Source organism: Nesoenas mayeri, assembly GCF_963082525.1.
Source record: "Nesoenas mayeri genome assembly, chromosome: 1".
NCBI lineage: Eukaryota > Metazoa > Chordata > Aves > Columbiformes > Columbidae > Nesoenas > Nesoenas mayeri.
The window spans coordinates 39,975,725-39,995,700 of record NC_137541.1 but is presented as its reverse complement, the minus strand read 5'-3'; the positions used below and the strand labels follow the sequence as shown (position 1 = coordinate 39,995,700).

The following is a 19,976-nucleotide window of genomic DNA, read 5'->3' as shown; positions in this document are numbered from 1 at the left end:
CTGAGACCAGCCATCACAGTTGTTTTTATATATAAAATATGTGTGCACACAGACATATGGGCTAATACATTCATCACCAACCCTCATTTAAGGGACTGGCCATCCGAAGTCTACGCTTCCCCCAGTAAATGTGCTTTAACTGGGGGTGCCAGGTACATCCAGGACCGTGCAGTGGTTTGACAGACCACTGTGTGGGGACATGGCTATAGGTTCAAAGTCAATCAAGAGGTTACTTTTCCAGTTTGTTCAGTCTTCAGTTCTCCAGACAATCCTTCCCAATCAAGATAACACACAGGTAGATTGTTTGTTTTTATCGCTCATAGTGGAGTTTGGACTCAGGTTACCTGGAATGAAAAGAAGTTAAAAGTAATGTTAGTGTTAAGTAAATAAGACTTGGATAAAGTTTGGACTCACGCTTCAATCCTTTCTCATTATTTACTATATACCTGTGTTAGACCTAGATTAGTCTGCACACTTTTGTGATTTGATTTTCTGCTACTGTGAAATGAAGAGACACTAAAACAAGAGCAAATTCAGAGAACACTGTGGAGAAAACCACCGGAGTGGTATTTCCAGGCTGCGCGCTGTACCGAGGCCAGCTTCAGCGGTATTCTTATGTCCCAGCCGACACTGAAAAGCAGTCTGGCCAGGACTGGGGTGGGAGGTTTTCCAAAGAATGAGGGAAAAAAAATATATTTTTAAAAAGTCAGGTAATCTCATCCATCTGATCCTCACACACATTCTCAGGAGACATTTTTTCATGTCCAATTTTAAACATCACGAGTGGCAGTATTTCCACCATCTCCTTTGCAAGAGAAATCCCAAGGCCTCGGGGTCTCTCACTTAAGTACCATAGTATGCTGCCCCAATTTTTTATCATCTTTTTTCTTTTTTCATTGCTCGCTCCGTGGATTCCTTCTGCTCCAAGTGTCTGTACTTTTCAATGCTTGTGTTGTTGTCTGATATCCCTCATTAGAGCCAGCTGTTGGTCTAGATGCCCCAGCACATTTTTTTCAAGCACTGTACTACAGTGTGTTTGCAGAGGCTTTTGCAAGAAAGGTAACTCAACTGTGCTCAGAGCTCAGCAAGACTTATATGACCCGTAGCCCAGGGCAGTACGTACTGAGAGGGTCTGGCATGTGGCTTGCTGTCACCCTGAAGAAGGGCAGACCTCACTCCTGTATTTCTGCATCTCCCAAACAGTTGGAGCCAGTGGCCAGTACAGAGTGAGAACAGGGAGAGGAAACTGACACAGATCATGGTGACATGCTACTGAGAAGTCTCAGTCTTGCTGAGGTGAGGGGGCTTTCAATCCAAGCACTGCCCCTGAACTGGGGTTCAACCGAATAATTTATCATGCCGCTCTCTTGCTTGTGAGTATTTGGTCAGTGTTTTCCTCACCTGTAGGTGATGGGGCAGAGAAGAGCTCTCTCCCTCCTTTTCTCCACCTTCTTCCTTACTGCACTTTCTCCATGTCCATGTGGGAGGTTACACTGCAACCTGCCCTCACTTTTGTGGCTGCTCTGTAAGTTACTGCCTCCTCCCAACACCTCCCTATGGCATTTCATTCTTCCTCCTGTCTCCCCTTTGACCCATTCCGTACATTACTACTAAGTTTATCATTACTCCTATTGCTTCAGCACCCCTATTTCTCTGTCTGTATCACATTCAAGACCCTCATGTTTACTTTGGGAAGTGCCTGCTCTCCTCTGCTTAATCTCCACTCCCAACTCCTTTATTCTTCTCACTTTCTCCTCATGTCTTCTGACCTTTTTCTATAGATCCTGCTACAGTGAGAGGAAACACCTTCCTTGTAAGTACCCAACAATGTTCCCCTCTTTCTCCTTAGAAAAGAGGCTGAAAATTCTGGTTACCACCTGTCCACGATCCCATTTCGGCTGAAAAACACAGATGGTAACTACGCAGCTATTTCTGCAGTATTGCAGTGTTCAGTGTAAATCTCATATCTTGTGGCAAGAAGCACCCAAAAGTGAAACATGAAATCCTGCTGTTAAATATTTGTGCTCTGCAGCCAACACTCATGAGGAGTGAAGGCTGATTTACAGAGAAACTCAGGACAGTACACCCTCCTGAACGAGCCCACTTTGCTTCTTTCAAGGGAGAAAACAAAACAAAAAACCAGTGCATTCCAAAGCCATGCAGCTTTCAAACCCTTGCAATTCCCCAGAAACTGCACACAAACATCAGTGTCTTTGCTGATCACAGTGTGCCCAGCAGCAGCTTAAAACTAACAAGATTCTGGTCAGATTCAGAGCTGCTGCTGTTGTGTTCCTACGTGGGCAACAGTGAAGTTCATGAGTTGTGCCAATTTGTTTATGTGATTTAAGAAAGCTGTGTATGACAAAGCACTGTCTCCATGCACTGTGCTAGGACAACACCTCAGGATGTTAATTCGGACACTTAGTTTGGGACATTACTATTTGTAGCCCTATTATTTTCCACACTCCCAGTTCTGATTTGTAGGCATCATTTCCTAGCATGTAAATACCCAGTCAGATTTTCAAACTGTTGCAGAACACACTTTCATCGCTTCCCTTCCCAGTTTGGTTTCCCTTCATCACCATTTGCTCTTACAAGACTGAACCTGACCTTTAGCCTGCTTGAATAACGTCTTTCAATTACTCTGCGAGCAGATCTGGTCTCTCTATGCATTTGCAAGGTGGGATGTATCTCCGTGGTTCTACCGAATTAATAGTGACTTTGGAGGATGTGTGCACAGGCAGGCCCACAGGGCTTAAGTGTGCTGTTTAATCTTTACAAAAGGTAAGGGCAGCTATTTCAAACTGTGAAGCTCTGAATAATTGCATCTTAATGTGACTGCATACCAAGCACCTTCTCCTTCCTTCATTTCCACTCCTTACCTCCCTTCTGTCATCCAGAATATCACAGTATTGGTTTTTACAGGACCTGCTCAAAGATAACTTAAACTTTTAAAACTAAGTCAGTCCCTCAGTTACCCAAGAACAAAGTGCCTCCTATTTTTATCTTGAAGATGGAACTCTATTCCATGCCCTTGTTAAAGAATTTTGTATTAAATTCTAATGAAGCACATGCTACTGATCAAGTAGCTGCAGGATCCTCTGTGGTAACTCATTTTTTTTCCTCTTTCTCATGAATTTCCATCTTTTTAATGTGCCCTCTTGTCACCTCTGTTCACGTGCCACTTTGGGACCACTAGACTAGAAAAGCTTTCCCTCAACAACAGTGATGCAATTCAAAAGCAACACACAAGCAGTGATCTTCCTCCAGTCTTTTACAACAATGGTGACCTAAGTATACTTCCACCATACCTCAAAAGCTGTGGAGTCTTCCACTGACACCATGAACAGGCATTCTCAATTTGCATAAAACAAAGACTTATCAGGTCAAGAAGAGCACAGTGTGAAGGCTGGTGTACTGGACCTCTGCGCCTTCCCTGCATCTCTTCTCAATTCTTCCTTTCCCTTTATTGAAAGAGGTGGCAGCCCTCAGGAAGTAGCAGGGACAATCAATAAAACCTGAACATAATAGCATGATAGTGTGGAAATGGCCTTGGTGGAAATGTTCCAGACTAAGCATCAGACTGTCTCGCACAGGTTCTTAAAAGGAGCATGGACATCCCTGCTGCACTGACAGTGTGGTGTCCCAGAGGGGCGCAGCGCCCTGCTGTTCCACTAGAAACGCCAGCCTCTTTTGTGCCTTAATCTGGGCCTATTTTCATCATGGCACTGCAGGAATGGCGGGATGTCTGCTTGAAAACAGCTGACAGTGAGAAACAGAATCTCTGATATGGTAAAGTGCTGACAAATCAGAGATTACACAATTCACTACTTCTGTCACTAGAGGGTAGTGCAAGCCCTCAAGTCCATTCCTCCAAGAGGGAATGCCCATACATCTCCCTATAGACCTTCATGGATTTTGTTTTTCCTGTTTCCAAGGAATGGGGCCCAGCAGCACAAACTGTCTGTGCTCAAGACATAAAGTGATTTGGAGAGAGGAGCTCTTTAGACCAGGGCTTAATTCTGCCTCCTCAAATGCCAAACAGACATCCTAAAATGGGTCTACTAGAGTTTTCTTACCGTTCCTTTCATATTCATTTGGCATTTTTGAGTCTCCTTCATTCAGCTAGAAAAATTTATAAGAACCTAATCAATTGCTATCATTTACCTTCCTAATACCTCGCCTTTCTTTTTGGTCTCAGGACAATATCTTTCCATTTCACATCATGGCAGTCTCAAGGGAATTCAGACTCTGTGCCCGCGTTTTGCATTCATTGTAGCACAGAATGGTCTCTGGCCAGACAAGCCAAGGAGAATTTTTTTCCCTGGAAGTACTTTATTTTCCTGCTCATGCAGGAGGTATTGGCACAGAGCACAGCTCACTGAGAGTGGAAGACATCCAGGCTGAATAGTCCATAGATTTACTTCAATTTGACAAAACATCTAAAATGTCAGGAAGTTAGCTATGAACTCATAAATTGGGAGAAATCTTTATCATTTGTCTCTTAAACAGATGAAGCCTTGGAAAGCCTTAGTGAAAATATAAGCTGTTTTAACAAAGAAGGAAAGGTTGAGATCTAGTACTTCTCCATTCTATTTTCACAATCTTCTCCCTCATGTCAGAAGGCGATAAAGGAGCAATTAAGAAGACTTTCACCCTTTACTCCACTCCTTGTCCCTTCACCTCAACATAAACAGGTTTTCTTCTCTTCTCCAACAGAAACTTGTCACAGTAAACATGCCTGACTAAACCCAAATGAAGAAAGGAGGGGGTACACTGGAAATCTGTTTGCACCCTGCTAACCACTACAATACTGAACATACTGCTGCTATTTATTAGGGCAGTGCCCTTCATGAACTGCACACACAATCTGTTTCCCATAAGGAGACATTCATCTTCCTCTCTCTTTGTCCCATACCCGCTTTTGAGAAGTATGAGAAAACATTTAAATGAGAAGTACCAACTTTACAATAAGACTGCCATTAAATTGCCTTCAACTTAAATTGCCTGCATCATATGTTACAACTTCTAGTCTTCTTTGATCCCACTCACTTTAATATAGAGGAAATAATAGGATCTACTCTCAGGTGCCTATATTGAATATATTTTCACCTAAACCTGGAACAAAGGACACTGAAGCAGAATATGCTGGTAGAAGATGTTTTACCTGAGATGCCTCCAGTGCTCCGACCACTGGCATGGCCAATGCTGAGCCGCTCGTATTCCAGTTTCATGTTCCCAAGGTCTTCTCCTGAATGTCCTTCACTGGCAAAAGAATTGGCCTCAATGCTTGAGCCTGGAGACCGTTTGGCCTTGCGACTGAAAAGCCCAGTAGCAAACCGTTTTCCTTGCTTTGAATTGGCTTGTACATCTTCTTTCTTCACATCTCGAATAGACTCTCTGGATTTGGATTTATTTTTCAGGTCCACGTGGAGCCGGGAGAAGAGTTTCTGAGGGCTCCGATTCAGCTTGTTCACATTCTCCAGAGGTGGATCAATTTCTGGGAACTCTTGCTCCAATGTGATTAAGTCATTCAGAAACTGATTTAACCGTTTCTTTGACTCACTTGTTTCCTCCTTTTCCATGTTCCCCTGATTATCCTGCCTATGTCGTGAAGCCCAGAGCATCATATCACCACGGGTTGCCCCTGCCACTAAACCATATTTGGGGTTAATGAACTTCCGAGCCACAGTGGAGGAATGAAGGCCTGGCTTCCCAATTCCAAGAACAAATGGGTTAGCAATACCCAGTTCCTTGTAGAAATTAACTTCTTCTGAGATGGCATAGAGCTCACGAAACTCGACATCAAACATCTCCACGTGCTGTCCCGTCAAGACTAGCAGGATGTTTCTGTCGATGTGAGATGAACTCCATGTGAAGCTAAGAGTAGGAAACAGAACTGACATTAGATTTTTGGGTGCATATTTGACCCAGCACACCTAACAACATCTAAGACACTACATGGCAATATGTAGCGTTGTGTCATTTGCTTGTATGTCCTTGCCAAGATGGGTCAGGACACATACATGACACTCTTTATTATTGTTCTTCATTAAGGATGCAGACCAGGTCTGGAAGAAAAGGCCCTAAACCACTCAAGGACAGTTTACCCATTTAAAAAAGCAACTCTGCATCAACAGAGTCTCCAGACTGAAAACCCTACTGAGCACAGTGGAGTCCATGCAGACCACTACCTGGTGCAGTGCAGAACTGTCTTTAGCCCACTGAAATGGTCCACTAGCATGCACATGTTCAGTTCTCTCAGAAGCAGCTTGTCCTCTGTGGTACCTTCTCTGTCATCCCATCCCAGTTTCTACAGATGCCACACAGATTACAGAGGCTGAGATTAGGAAAGGGAAGGGCATGGGAAGAAGACTCTACAGCAAAACCACAAGCCATTCTTTACACAAAGAATGTAGCTTTGCCTTAAGCAAGAGTGACCCACCTGTATGATCCAGTGGCCACCTTTTCACCATCCACCATCAGGAATCGGGATGCCAGTGTGCCTCTGATCTTTCCTGCTGGCATGTAGAACCCAACTCCTGTCACAGAACGTATGCGGATATTCTAACGGGGAGGTGAAAAGACAAAATGTCACAATAAATAGGGCAGAGAACTAGATAATTGCCAGCTCCAAGTCTTAACATGTCACTCACATTATCTCACTACTTCTGGGACTACAGCTCATTTGGTATCAGCCACCAGAAATCAGAAGGGCTGCAGAAAGGAAAGCACAGTGCTGTAAAACCTGTTGTCAACCCTTGTCTGTACAAGTCACTCCCCTCCATCAGTTTAGTATCAGCATCTTTGTAACCCTGCCTGTTGTCTTCAGCTATTCATCATAGCCCACTGGCAAGACGGTCCTTTCAAAATCAAACAATCCTCCATCTCCAGTCCTGTGCTGTAGCCCAGCCCAGTTCAGGGGAATGAATCAGAGGAACTCTGAGTCATGGCTGCACTCTCCGAATCCTGATCCCTCTTCCATGGCACTCGTGAGCTCTTCTCCAGATTACATTAGCAGGATCACGAAGGAACTTTGCAACACCTCTGCAGTGCAAAGGACACAGTTACTTGGAGGGTAATGTATGCGACAGGTCTATACTAGGTTCTTTTTGTGCTTGTATTCTGATTCCCAGCAACATGTGGCTTGACAAAGCTGGGCAGAATAGAAGACCAGACAATTCAATTATTATAGAAGAGAGGAGGAAACAATTATATTGCTCAAAATATAGATGTTTCCTCTCTGTTATAACAAAAGTGGAACCCTGAACTTTATAATTTTGCTAGGAATCCAAAACAGTTATAGTGTCCACCCAGATTCCTCACTGTTCAACAAAGAGTGAAAAAACACAGAACTTTTTTTTGAACAAGAGGAGTAGGACATGTATCTCTACTGATGTTTTGAATAAATCAGCAAAGAATAATTTTTGAAGAAGAGGAAGAAAAAACTTTTCATTAAATGAATGAAAATAGTTTGGAAAAGAGAATACCTCTCCCGAAACCTCTCATCTCACACCCTTTGGACAGCAAACCTACAAGTAATCGAACAAGGCACTACCAAGCTCAGAGAAAACACAGATTTAAGGTTACATGATTTTCAAGAACAGATGTGTCCCCACACTTACTCTATGAATACGTTTGCGCATTGGACTGAGTGTTATTCTGCTCATGGGTCCTGGCTGCATGAGGCTGAATTGCCAAACTGTCTAACAGAAACGACTGCCCCTCCCCAAGCCCAAAACATTGATTGTCAGTATAAGTTCAGAGTAAAATCTCTTGTTGCTCTGACACACAAATTTATACCATTTTCTTCATTCCACCATCTGTTCCTGTAAAAATTCTTTACCAATGAAAAGATAAAGGTATTGTGATCGGCAGTAATAAATCCAGGGTTGGGAGGCAGATAGTTGCAAATGTAATCACAGTTCTGACACTGTTCCCTGTGATGTTCTGGGAAAGTCAACTCACCCTTGCCTCAGTCTTCCCCCATCTGCAGAGCAGGAGAATCATGAGGATTTGGCTAAAGCCAGCACAGCCTCACATCCCACAGAGAGCTAAGTCCTATTATTATCAACCGCACTGACAGCTTAAATATTGATAGGCTATAGAAATCAGCATGCAGGAATGAGTTATTATAAGAATGCAGATTTATTTCAAAATACATTTTTCTGAGTATAGCTCTTACCTTTTGAATCTGCTCCTATTTTCCCCACTAAAATACAGCAGTGTCAGTACAAATTCTGACTAACAGTAACTGATGATACTACTGTTTTGCATTCATCTGTTGCTTGATCTGTCTGGAGTCCTGTGTGGGCACCAGCTAATTAATGCTCCCAACACTGCTGAAAGTATTATTACTCTGTTTTAAAGACGAAGAGCCTGAGAGAGAAAAAGATGAAGTGACTCGCCCAAGGCCTAGGAGTGAGTCATATGTGTGGGATGCTGAATGCAGGTTGGGTAGAGCACATGAGAAAGGGTGCCCTTTCCAGTATTTAGAATGACATTTGTAGTTGGCTGGCTGCTCACCTGAAATAATATTTTTTCCTTGCTGAGTGAAGTTGGATGTGGGATTCTCCCCATCATGGAATATTGACTGCAAGTGTCAAGAAGGACCTCAGTTTTTCAAATCAGTCAACAGCTCTGACATGTCATATACCTTTGTGAATCAAGAATTATCAGCCTGTGTGGGCAGAAAGTTTCTTAGCATGTAACAAGTGTGGATTTTACTGTGTTTGTATGTCATATCACCTTATTTTGGTGGAAAGAAAGCACATTTGAATTTCTGTAGTAACTGAGCTAGATGTAACACTTAGAATAGCACAGAGGGGATAGAACCAAACAGCTGAACACATAAACCTCCTTGAACAAAGTAGGCACAGGAGTGCATAAATACATCTTGAAATGCAGAAAATTAGCACAAAGTCATATAAACATCAAGTCACTTAACAGGTTATTTGTATAATGTTTTCTGCCTTGAAGGATCTTGGAGTATTTGTAGACTGATATCAAGCCGTACAGAAGAGGAACAAGCCTGGGTTCATGTACTGAAGACTGCACAACAACAGAAGAGGAAAAACAAATACAAATGATGTGAGATTGAAACCATTTTGGGGAGGCATTTTTGTTACAGTAACTACAAATATTTTGGGTAGGAGACCAGTTAGTTCACCAGACAGAAGTGACCCCTCCAGAGTTGTATTCTTGCAGAAGCCTGCTCAAGGTTTGTCATATCCTGGCCTATGGAAGCTGCAGTCTGCATTAAATGTCCACATTTGCTTTACACAGGCTTGCGCCACTCCTCACCACAAGCACTGACTAATGTCTCCCTGGCAGCAACTTAACACAGACTGGTAACAGTCAAGCCTGACACAGCATCCTAATACAAACACAGATGGAATCAGACTTTCTTCCTTTATTGTGAACCTCACACTGAATCCACCGAAAGTTAAATTAGACCCAGTTTAGAATGTCAGTTATAGACTGTCTTGTGACTGACGCTTAGTTGTCACTTGACAGACCTGGGCAATAGTGCTCACAAGCTGGGGTTGAGTAGGGAGGATACACAAGACAGACCCTAAATGGAAGTGTTGTAAGTACTTCCACTGCGGAACCTGTGTGTACCTTCTCTCTTAGAACACCTGCTGATACACGTTGCAAAGCAAGCAGGGATCTTTATTTCAAGTTGGGACAGATGCCATGGATGACCTCTGTAAACTAGCAGACGTAAAACAGATTAAGGAGAGGTACCACACAAACACAGTAGCTGAGAGATGAGAGACTCAACAGTCCCTTATATTGACTATGTTTTTCAAAATGTGGAGATCCCCTTTCTGCTGTCCTTGGAAAAATCAGATCCCTTCAGACAATGGAATCTGTTGTGATAGCTACTGCCCCTTGTTTTCTTGAGCTACTGTTCCACCTGAGCACAGGGCTGAGAGGGAGGCCCCAGATGCCTGTTGTTTCCCACTGTAAAGTTCTAGATGGAGGTACCACAGAGGGGGAAAGAGGTAGAGAAGTATGGGATTCATGTGGACAGGACCACAGTACAGGAGTAAAGGAATTTTTCTTATTGATGGTCTGCAAGCTTCTCATTTCTGGTGATCATATCTCCTGGTCAGAGAGTTGGGTGGTAGATGCTCATGTTACACAGGGACACAAAAGCAGTAACAATTTGGAAGCAGCCACCAAGTGGAAATACTGTGGACTTATCCTGTGTGTTTGCCCTGAAAAGTTTTGGAAAAGGCACGCGTGTTGACAAAATAGTAAAACTTGCACGTATTCAAGCAGAATGGACCTGGCCTGCCGAGGTCATTGCTGGGTATTACTTATTTGTGCCTTTGCAAAAAGAGAGCCTTGTAAGCCCCCATTTTCAAAAGCAGCCTGGAAGAATTCTCTAACAGATAATTAAAAAACCAACAGCTCTGCATCATGTTACATTCAGCTTCTCCCTCACTTGGGTTAGGAATCAACGAGGAAAGACACAAAATACTGAAACGGAATTCCAAAATTTTCTTAGGCAGAAAGTTTAAAGAATTCATGGAGTTAGGGGAGGAACTCCTTACATGTTGGGCACATGAATGTAAAGATCAACATGAACGTGAACTTCCCTCAGGTAACTTGTTCCCTGGGCTTGCTTGAAGCTGTAGGTGAACTCGCTGTCTTTGAGCAGGAGTGTCTGTTCCTGGGGTCTTGGTTAGCAGAAGCATGGGGAGAAAGAAAACTCATCTAAAGCCTGCTGAGATCACATACCCTCAGGTCAACAAAGCCAGGACTTTTTGTTCGGCTATGAATTTTGTATCTATGAGACCTTTGATTCACTGTGACTTCCAAAGAACACTCCTGTGTGAGACATAATGGAAGTCTGGCAAACCATGTCCTGTAGGCTCAGGAAGCCATATGACTCAAACACACAAGACATGCTCTTACTAACATCCCAGGATGAACGTGCTGATGGTTGAATCTAAATGCATTTCTAGTGATCTCCGGCCTTCAGACAAAAACTGAGGTTTCCTCCTTTCTTGCTTGGGGTCAGTCAAGAACTTTTTGTCTTTGCAGAGTGACATACTGTCTTCCTCCAGCACTTCCCCTCCTGTGAGACTGTCAGCAGATGATGATACCTTGCCATCTCAAAATGATACAATAGCCAGGAATTTTGTGAAACACCCAGCACTGTATGTAGACAAAGGGCAAAATCCAGTGTTAACAGTAAATCTCCCTCTATTAGGATTGTTGAAGTATTCACTCTGCATTAGAGGAACAGGGCAACATAAAAAAAAGGGCAGGAATCACAGAACAATCTGAGCATCTGGTGATGACAGAAGACAGAATCCTGACCCTGCAGCAAGGACACCCCATGGTGGTGTGTCATCTCTCTCTCTCTTTCCCTGGGATAAGAACTTACCTCTAGATCTTAAAGTTATATCCTACATTTCCACAACCTTCTGAGAAAAAGCCATCCTGTAAATCTTGCACAAGCATTCTGAAGGAAAGGTGGGAAGAAGGGCAGGGAGAAGAGTATGCAATTCCTTTGCTGACAAACTGTGGCCCACTGGTAAAAATCTTTTAGAAGAAAGCAAAATGGTTACACAAAAAGACAGTGTAAGGAAAGAATGTTTTCCCTGTTGCAGAAAATCTGTAGAAGTAACTCAGACATCAAAGCAGATGTCAGGAAAAAGGCGTCATAAATAAGAAATGCGTGAATGATAGAGTTAACTGCACTAGTTTCTCTTTCTTTTTCAGCAATTCCAACATCCTCTGTGATCAAGCAATGCCAGACAAAATGATTTTGCCTGAACAAGACCAGAGGCCCAGCTTGCTTTCTTGCTTCAAAACTGGGTCTTCAACACTAAAAGTTCAAAACAACCCTCAACACATTGAATCAACGAGGTGGGGGTGGAGGAACTCCTCAAAGGAAAGCCTTAACCTTGCTTGAGATTCCTTGGGTATCTGAAACCTGGTGTGAGGGGAACTACTACATAACGATTTCTGCTGTACTGACCCAAGCAGCAGCACAGATACATGCAAGGCAGCCTCAGGCAGGATGCTGAGAGGTCATCCATCTTCCTTGAGAGGCAAATGACCTGTTTCACCTTACAGGAAGACTCTTCCCAGATCCCCCATAGTACCATAGACAATAATAAACTGCATTGACCTTAACAAGATTAATTAAAGGCTTAGCCGTACTGGAAAAGGAATACAACAACCTTAGAGAGAATTTAAGATAAAGTATGAGATAGCTAGGAAAAGAAGGGGAAAAGTTGAAAGACAGCACTCTGTGGGCTGGAGCTCTGCAGAAGAGTGAACAATTAGGTCAAAGAAGGATGTTAAAAGGTTCTTCTCAGTGGATCTCCTACAGCTGAGCTTGTATTTGGACTTTTTTTAGCTGAAGGAATCTGATGAAAAACAAAGTAAGGGCTGCTGTGAGAGAAGGGGAGCACAGAACAGACACAGGGTTTTCTCCTGCTTTTGATGGCACCAGTTCAAACTCTGCCGCTCTCTCCAACCGCATTGCACCTTTTCTAGAATACCAGGACAGCTCTTCATTCACTCTATTGAGGAGTTAAAATATGCAGTACCAAAGGCATCATTCCTGCACATGATGACACAGTGAGAAAAGTACTGGGAAACAGGTACCATCCCAAATGGAACTACTGCTGCGATTTCACAGTTTTGTACCAAAGAGATTCAAGCCTAGGGCACACAATACCCCTGAAGCTTGAAACACATCTGTTATAATGATGTCTGTGTCTTGCTTTCAAAGACACCAAAGGAAAGAAACTTCTGTCTCTGTTTTGGAGAAAGATGAGAAAGCTGCTCAGCTGGATGTCTTTTTTTGATGAAGTCCAGAAACTCAGAGCAGAGTGGTAGTTCACAGGAGTGCTGTTCAGATATATGCGAGTTATTTTCAGCGAGATTTAAGATGGTTTTCCTAAAATGGTTAATATGGGCTTCTATAACCGTCAGAGTTTTTTTGAGTTTTGGTTATGTTTTGGGTTTTTCTTAAGCTATTAATTGTGTGTTTATGGAAGATCTGACCTTCCTTCAGGCAAAAAGGCATGTTTTTTCTTTTTCCTGCTTCTCAGAAGAACAGTTGGATCACAAGAGGAGTGAGTCTCACATCCCACAGGTTGTTTCCAACCTAACAACTTTTTCAATATTCGGAACAAGTTTGTGGTAGTGACAGTGACTAAAAATGATGAAAAAATAATGGAACACAATACTAACTATAAACATACAAAGGTTTTCAGTCTGTATGTCATGGAATGGATCCTACTGAGGCTGCTTCTGCCAGCCAAGCTAGGCTGACTACTCTGCTGTGCTGCATGTACCATATGAAGGCGTATTCTGATATGGAAGAGGGGAGCAGCTGTGCTCCTCAATACCTCATGTTCTCAGGCAGAGGAGTACTACAAGCTCATTCACTCCCGGATGATCATTGCTGGGTAGAAAAGTCTTGATTTCACAGACCGTATGTGTCCTATAACTGAGATCCATGCAGGCAACAACTCAAAGAGCTACTCTGGAGTCCAGTTTGAATCCTTGCATAGGAGACCCACAGGAATTTCTTCAGACCATTTTCTTCCCAAACAGAAATTTTTAGGTCACAAGAGCCAAGAAACTACATAGATCTCTCTCTTAGGTGAAAGGCAAAAATTTCAAATCTTCCCTTTCTCTTTCCTTCTGTATTAGCAAACAACTCTCTTATCCCTCTATGCTCCATCAGCCCCTAAGTGCTGTGATGTGACTTCTAGGGAGGAACAGATCTGTTTGCCTGTTCAAGTGAGTTCCAGGATTTTCAGACAACTGAAAAAGGCTACTGACCTGCAGGAGATAAGGGTTCAGTACTGAATATCTTACCCGGATCTGCAGGTCATTGAGGTCAAGGCATCTGCACATTTCCAGGAACAGCTTAACACCCTCCTCATCTAGGATTATATAGACTGGGATCCAGCGCTTATATGCTGCATCAACAATGTCGCGGAAGATATCCCGATCTGTAAATACATCCATGACCACTGCAATAATCTGGAAATAAGAAGACAGCATACAGACAACTGAATAAAATATTAAAAACTGAAAGGGAGGCCCATCATGCTGGTGCAAAATAAAGGAGAGCACTGACACCAGAATATGGAGGAGGAGAATTTAGGGGAGACAAAAGTACAGGGATGTATCTGCCAAAGCACTACCAATAATCTTGTAATTCTCTGGCTTGGCTCCTGCTGTACTTTGGAAGGAACTTCATGAATGTTTTGAGAATTCTACTTCTTCTAGGGGCAGATGGCTTATTTCAGCAACCTGAGGGACGCCAAAGCCAAATACCTAGTTTTTCCTCTGTATTGTGAAACTTTCATTGCCTTGTCTCCCTGGTTCCCTGTGAGACGCCTGATCTCAGGGCTGGCTTCCCAAGGCATGTGTTGGGGAGCTCAAACATAGACACCTCATATTTGTCAGGAAGGGATTGGAGAGTGTGTGTGTTTTCAAGATTTGGAAGCAAAATGATAGTTTGCTCCCTTCACATGTGCATTTTTTCCGGCATAAAATTAATCCCTCTTACCAGGCATAGATTTTACATTAAAAAAAAAAAAGGTTGCACTGACGTGACAGACAAGCCTGAACATTCACAAGATGAGTAACAACAAAAACAAGAGAGTTATGGGCAACTCTAACGCTAATCTTACGTGTTTTGTCTTTCTCTCTGTTTCTGTATCTTCTACACCATTAGAAATATCAATTCACTCTTCTGCCTGACAGTTATTCTCCCCAGCATTTGAAAGGCTATGAATGAAGGAAACTACTGTTTTTCTAGTCCCGCCTGCTGAGAAACATCAACTTGCCAGGTCAGAGCTCTCATGCTGACAGTGTGCTGGGAATAGAGTTGCCTACATTTTAATTTCCCGGGCACTGGGGTCACAGTGACAAGCCAAGCTGTGCTGGGGACAGCGCACACAGGTGCGAATGGAGCTGAAAACTGGACCAAACAGTAGATTCTTCTTCACTGGAAGTTTGGAAGAGGTGCAGCTGAAGGTGCAGGAACCCCCTATGGAAGGGGGAATAATTCTTGCCAGAGACCTCTTTTCCTTGAAAAATGGCCTTGAACAAATTGCTTTTGGGAAAGCAATGCTACGGTAAATGTCCCCTACTGTGTTTGCTGAGTCTCTGCTTGTATGGCCAACAACAACCAACACATCTGCTCCGTCAGGCTCCTTCTGTCAACAGTGCTTACACAAGCTTTTCTTTGTTAGAAAAGGAAAAAAAAGAGCTGATATTGTGTTTATGCTCAACATTAACATGTAGGTTCCTGACAGAGGTGAACTGTGCTGGAGCTACCTTATATTAAGTCCCTCAATAAATTCTGTCAGTCAGAACTGGATTCCAGGCCTGGCCTTAGTCCTCACTTCCCAGCACAAAGCAGCAAGATATAGTGAACATTAACAGAACCTCTGAAAATTAAAATACAGTGAACTTATGCCACTTTATTCCTGAGCAACTTCATATACAGGCAGATTATAATTAAAGGCATAAAGAGTTAATGCATTAATTCAGGCCTCCCTCTCCCCTCCACTGTGGTATGGATGTAGTTATTCAGGAGCAAAAGCACCAGATAATATTCATTTGAAGTAAGAACATCCACATAGGGAATTGATCAAGAATAGACAACAGAAGTGTGAATTTGCTTTCTTCCCACCCCCTCCACTGGCAATGAGTCCAATGACTGAAGAAATTACACCACGTCCTGGACAAACCATTAATTGCTACTCCTGGCCTTGCAGCATGAAGGATAGTTCCCTCCAGGCTTTGGGGCCATGAGTCAGTTCAGGCTTCTTTGCAAAACTGCAGACTAAACTCATGAAAACTGCAGTCCTGTACGAAAAGCAGATGAGCTGCCTCACACATGGCACTTCCAAGCCAGCAAAATGAGCAGTAGGGCAGCTCCTGCTGTTATGTTTGTCTTCTCAAACCCCTGCCACAGCTGGTGATCTGTCAGGATTACCTAGGAGTTTTCCCACGTACAGCAAGTCAGAGCATGAGTGTCTACCCCTGCAAGAGGTTTTCCCAATTCCTCTGCTTATCCTATGGATAACAACTTATCTATAGGGCCCATAGGTGTGCCTAGCTCTTCACAGGTATTTACAGATTGGCAAGCATTAACTTGCCAATCTCATTATGACAAGGCAGCTTAATTAACGTAAGTTTGTAAAACACTGATGATAACGCACCCACAGACATGTGCCTCATATTACTAGTATCAGTTTAGACCTCCTGTCCCCCAAAACAACCAAAACCTGCTTTCATCTGCTAAATGAAAAGCTGCTGCCACCCAGAGATTTTTATTGTTTTGCCAGGGCCAGCTCAGCTGAACACAATAGGCATAGTTATCTAGGAAAAGGACCATTAAACACTTACATGGCTGTTAAACATGAAACCACCTTTGGGCTGGGAGGGGCACAGTTTGTCCAGTCAGTGAAAAAGTAAAAATCGACAAAGGAATTAATTACTTCTAGGTGCCAGGCACGGCTATCGAAAAAAGCAAAGTTTCCCAGTCCTTGTACAGTCCATACAGGCGTTCGTAGCAGCGCAAAGAGGATGTGAAGTCACACTAAATCAGAGCGTAAGGAGTTTACAGCTTCTGCCTCTTCTATACGACCAATCACACCTGTACAGGATTATGGGGTGTGCACGTATTTCAGCAAGCAGGGAGCTGAGGAGATCACCTGCTGGATTAATGCCTCTCTGGAAAGTTTTCTGTATTTCCCAGCAGATTTGTTTTCAACAAGTCTGTAAAAGTTGTGTGTATACTGTGTGCTGGGGGGAGAGGGGGGCACGTCAGCAAGTGGAAGAGGAATTAACTACTGAATTAGAAAGCAGAAAAAATCCAGAAAGCAGCAAAACTAAGAGCAGGGATGTAGTTTCTTGCACTGTTACCTGCTTTTCCCAGGGGGGATGTCAGCTCTGAAAGGAATGTTTTCCTGGGTGGGCTTGCCTGGAAACTTCATCCACACCTAGAAAAACCTCGTCATTGCCCCCACCTAGTCAAAACAAGCTCTTGTAGCATCACAGCTGGTTTGTTTTCTTGCCAGAGGTGCCCTGTCACCTCTATCAGACCTTTCCAGGCAAAGATAAATAGGAGGAGCAGCCGCATACTGTCTTGACTGTGGCTGCTTGCCGGCCAGGCTGGATGGTGTTGAGACCACATAAAATAAACCCAAAACACACCACCCCATGAACAAACTCACTGCCCTGTGTTTAACTGGGGATACCTGCACGTACAGGAGGGGTGGCTGTATGAGCATCATGACCTGAGCCAGGGAATCATACCAGGACAGGCCAAAGCCAACCATGGGTAGAAACCCCCAATTCGGGGGGAGGAGTGCTGGGGTTTAACCCCATCCTGGGCATCAGCTTTGGCAAAAGATAATGTGACCAGCAACAAACCTTAGGGAAAGCCCTGCCTGACAAACTGAAGGGCTGATGTGCTTGGGAGGGGGCCAGAGAAGAAAGTTTGGCGTGGGGGGCTCTCCCCTCCCTTCCACCCCAGACACTCCCCAGCTGAACCCTCCACCTGGGTGCCCCTGACCCAGGCATGAAGGTAGGCAGGGGTGTCCCCCCGAGGGTGTCCAGGACCTACCTTCTGTGCCTGCTGGATCATCTCCCGCACCACCTCCTTCAGGTGGGGTGCGCTCTCCTCCTTGCGGGGGTGTGTGAAGAGGGCCACCCGGCTGATGCCCCGGTAGAAGGTCTTGTCGGTCCAGCCCAAGTCCAGTGGGGGCACTTCCGTGTCTGAGCACTCGGGCCAGTAGGCCAGCGAGAGGGTCTCACCGCCAGGCCCCCGTGCCACCTTGCCACCCTCCTGGGGGTCGTCGTATCCTCGCCAGCTGCCCCGCAGGGCTTGCAGCTCCCGGCTGGAGAGAAAGTCGCGGAGCTGCTCCTTCCTCAGCGCCTCCCGGTAGGCCACCTCGCCCCGGGTCACCAGCACCTCCAGCGCCCGGCGCTGATCCTCGCTGTAGTAGAAGCGGGCCTGGGCCTCCGTCACCTTCTCATTGACGTGTGACTCGTCCAGCAGGAGCACCTGGGACTCCGCCATGCTGCCGGCACCCGCAGCGCTGGCCGGCCGGGAAGGAGGCTGGGGAAGGAGGGAAAGGCAGGGCTGGGACCGCCTCACCTGGCCTGCCCGAGCCCGCCCCGACGGGTGGAGCAGCTGTGCCGCCCTCTCACGTTCCCCTGGCTCCCTGGGGACACGGCTGTCCCCTCCATCCTGCCCTTCTCCCAGACCCACACGTGGCCCTGGCACCAGAGTCCCTGAGCACAGCACTTGGAGGAGAACCAGGGCCGGGCTGCAGGTGTGTTTTAAGGTGCAGAAGTCTATTTAAGAGGGGTTTTCCACCTTTTTCAGATGTGGCTGCCACCCAAGGGGTGCTCATAGGGGCAAGGGGGACACGAGTGGGGCTGGGGACATGGGCAGAGCACCATGGTTGGTGCAAGCAGTGGCCCATGGGCTGCAGCTGGTTGCCAGCCCTCCCTCTCCAAACCCACTGACGGAGCAGCAGTAGCAGCCCAGCAACCCCCGAAAAGCAGGAGCTGTGTACCCTGCTCATGGATGGGAAGACGACAGAGCGATTTGCCCGAGGCCGCCCAGCAGGCTGGTGGCAGAGCTGGCGATAATACTACCCTGCTCCCACTCGCTGGCTGGGAGCGTGAATAAATACCCCCAGCTCCATACGCATCCCAGCTGAGAGACTATGGGCTGTAATGTTAAATTATGATTTTTGCATGGTACGCAATAGTTGCTCAGGGCCCTCATCAAGATTCAGGCCCCAGTGCGGTTTGCAGTGCGTACACAAAGGATAAAAAGCCATGATTCCCCTTTGCAGCCCAGGGACAGAGCTGGCAGGAATGAGCAAGAAAATGGGTATAAAGGCAAAGCAATGGTGAAATACAAACATTCAGCTGCATTTGCAGGGCTTTACATATGTCATTAGCCCTAAGTGCTCACATGCACAAAAAAAACTGTAGGGACAGAGCAGCTGAAGCTGCTCTTTGTCTTCTCTTTATAAGCAACCACCTGTGCTCAGTGCCAGTTAGCTTAAAAATCCAAGGATAAGGTGAGGCACCAGAGCGCAGCCTGTGCTGTTCCTCTCCTTTAGGTAGAAGGGAGAATTTTAGTATTCCAGACTGACATCAATAGCTTTTCCTAGCATGAAATTCACTTAATTTGAAATTGCACTTTGCTACTCCTCTGTCCATCCAGTCCCCTTTAAAAATTAATTTCTATATAGGTTCTTTTAGCCTGATTTCTGATGGAAATGAGGCTTATGTGGTCATGGTGTCTGCATTTGTCTGCCTGTCTGTCCCTCTCTCTAATAACTTTTGAACCCACTGGCTGATTTCAAACAAGTTTGGCAGAAGTATAATTACACTCCTATAGATTTTGTGAAAATAAGTGGCCTGATAGCAAAAAGAGACCCTATCACAGTTCCCAATAAAGAAGCCCAACATTGTTTCATGCCTGCTTAGATTTCAGATATTCCATAAAAGTCAAACCACTAATAAGTGCCTGATCTGCATGAAAACCTTCAAATGAAGTTTAAGCCTAGACACCCTAGTCCAGGGGTGTCAAACTCATTTTCACTGGGGGCCACATCAGCCTCACAGTTGCCTTCAAAGGGTCAAACGTGATTTTAGGACTGGTAACGTAAAACATGTATAACATGTATATACATGTTTTTAATATATATATATACACACAAATTACATTATTATACATACATTACATTATATATACATTACATGACATGTATATGCATGTTATACATGTTTTACATTACACGTATATACATGTTTTATATATATACACATTACATTATTATATATACATTGCATTTCATATACATTACATTACATGTATATACATGTTATACATGTTTTACATTACAAGTATATACATGTTATACATTATACACAGACCTAAAATCACA

The 19,976-nt window shown here is 44.4% G+C and overlaps 1 protein-coding gene across 1 annotated transcript; it reads right to left on the bottom strand.

Moving 5' to 3' along the window:
- Positions 1–279: 279 nt before the first annotated feature.
- Positions 280–18,085, bottom strand: FAM83F (family with sequence similarity 83 member F; the record flags this gene model as incomplete). Its single annotated transcript, XM_080363665.1, has 5 exons — positions 280–344; positions 5,168–5,880; positions 6,446–6,567; positions 13,858–14,025; positions 17,630–18,085. The coding sequence occupies 5 exons, from the start codon at positions 18,083–18,085 to the stop codon at positions 280–282; spliced, it is 1,524 nt and encodes a 507-aa protein (XP_080219791.1).
- Between the last annotated feature and the right edge of the window lie 1,891 nt (positions 18,086–19,976).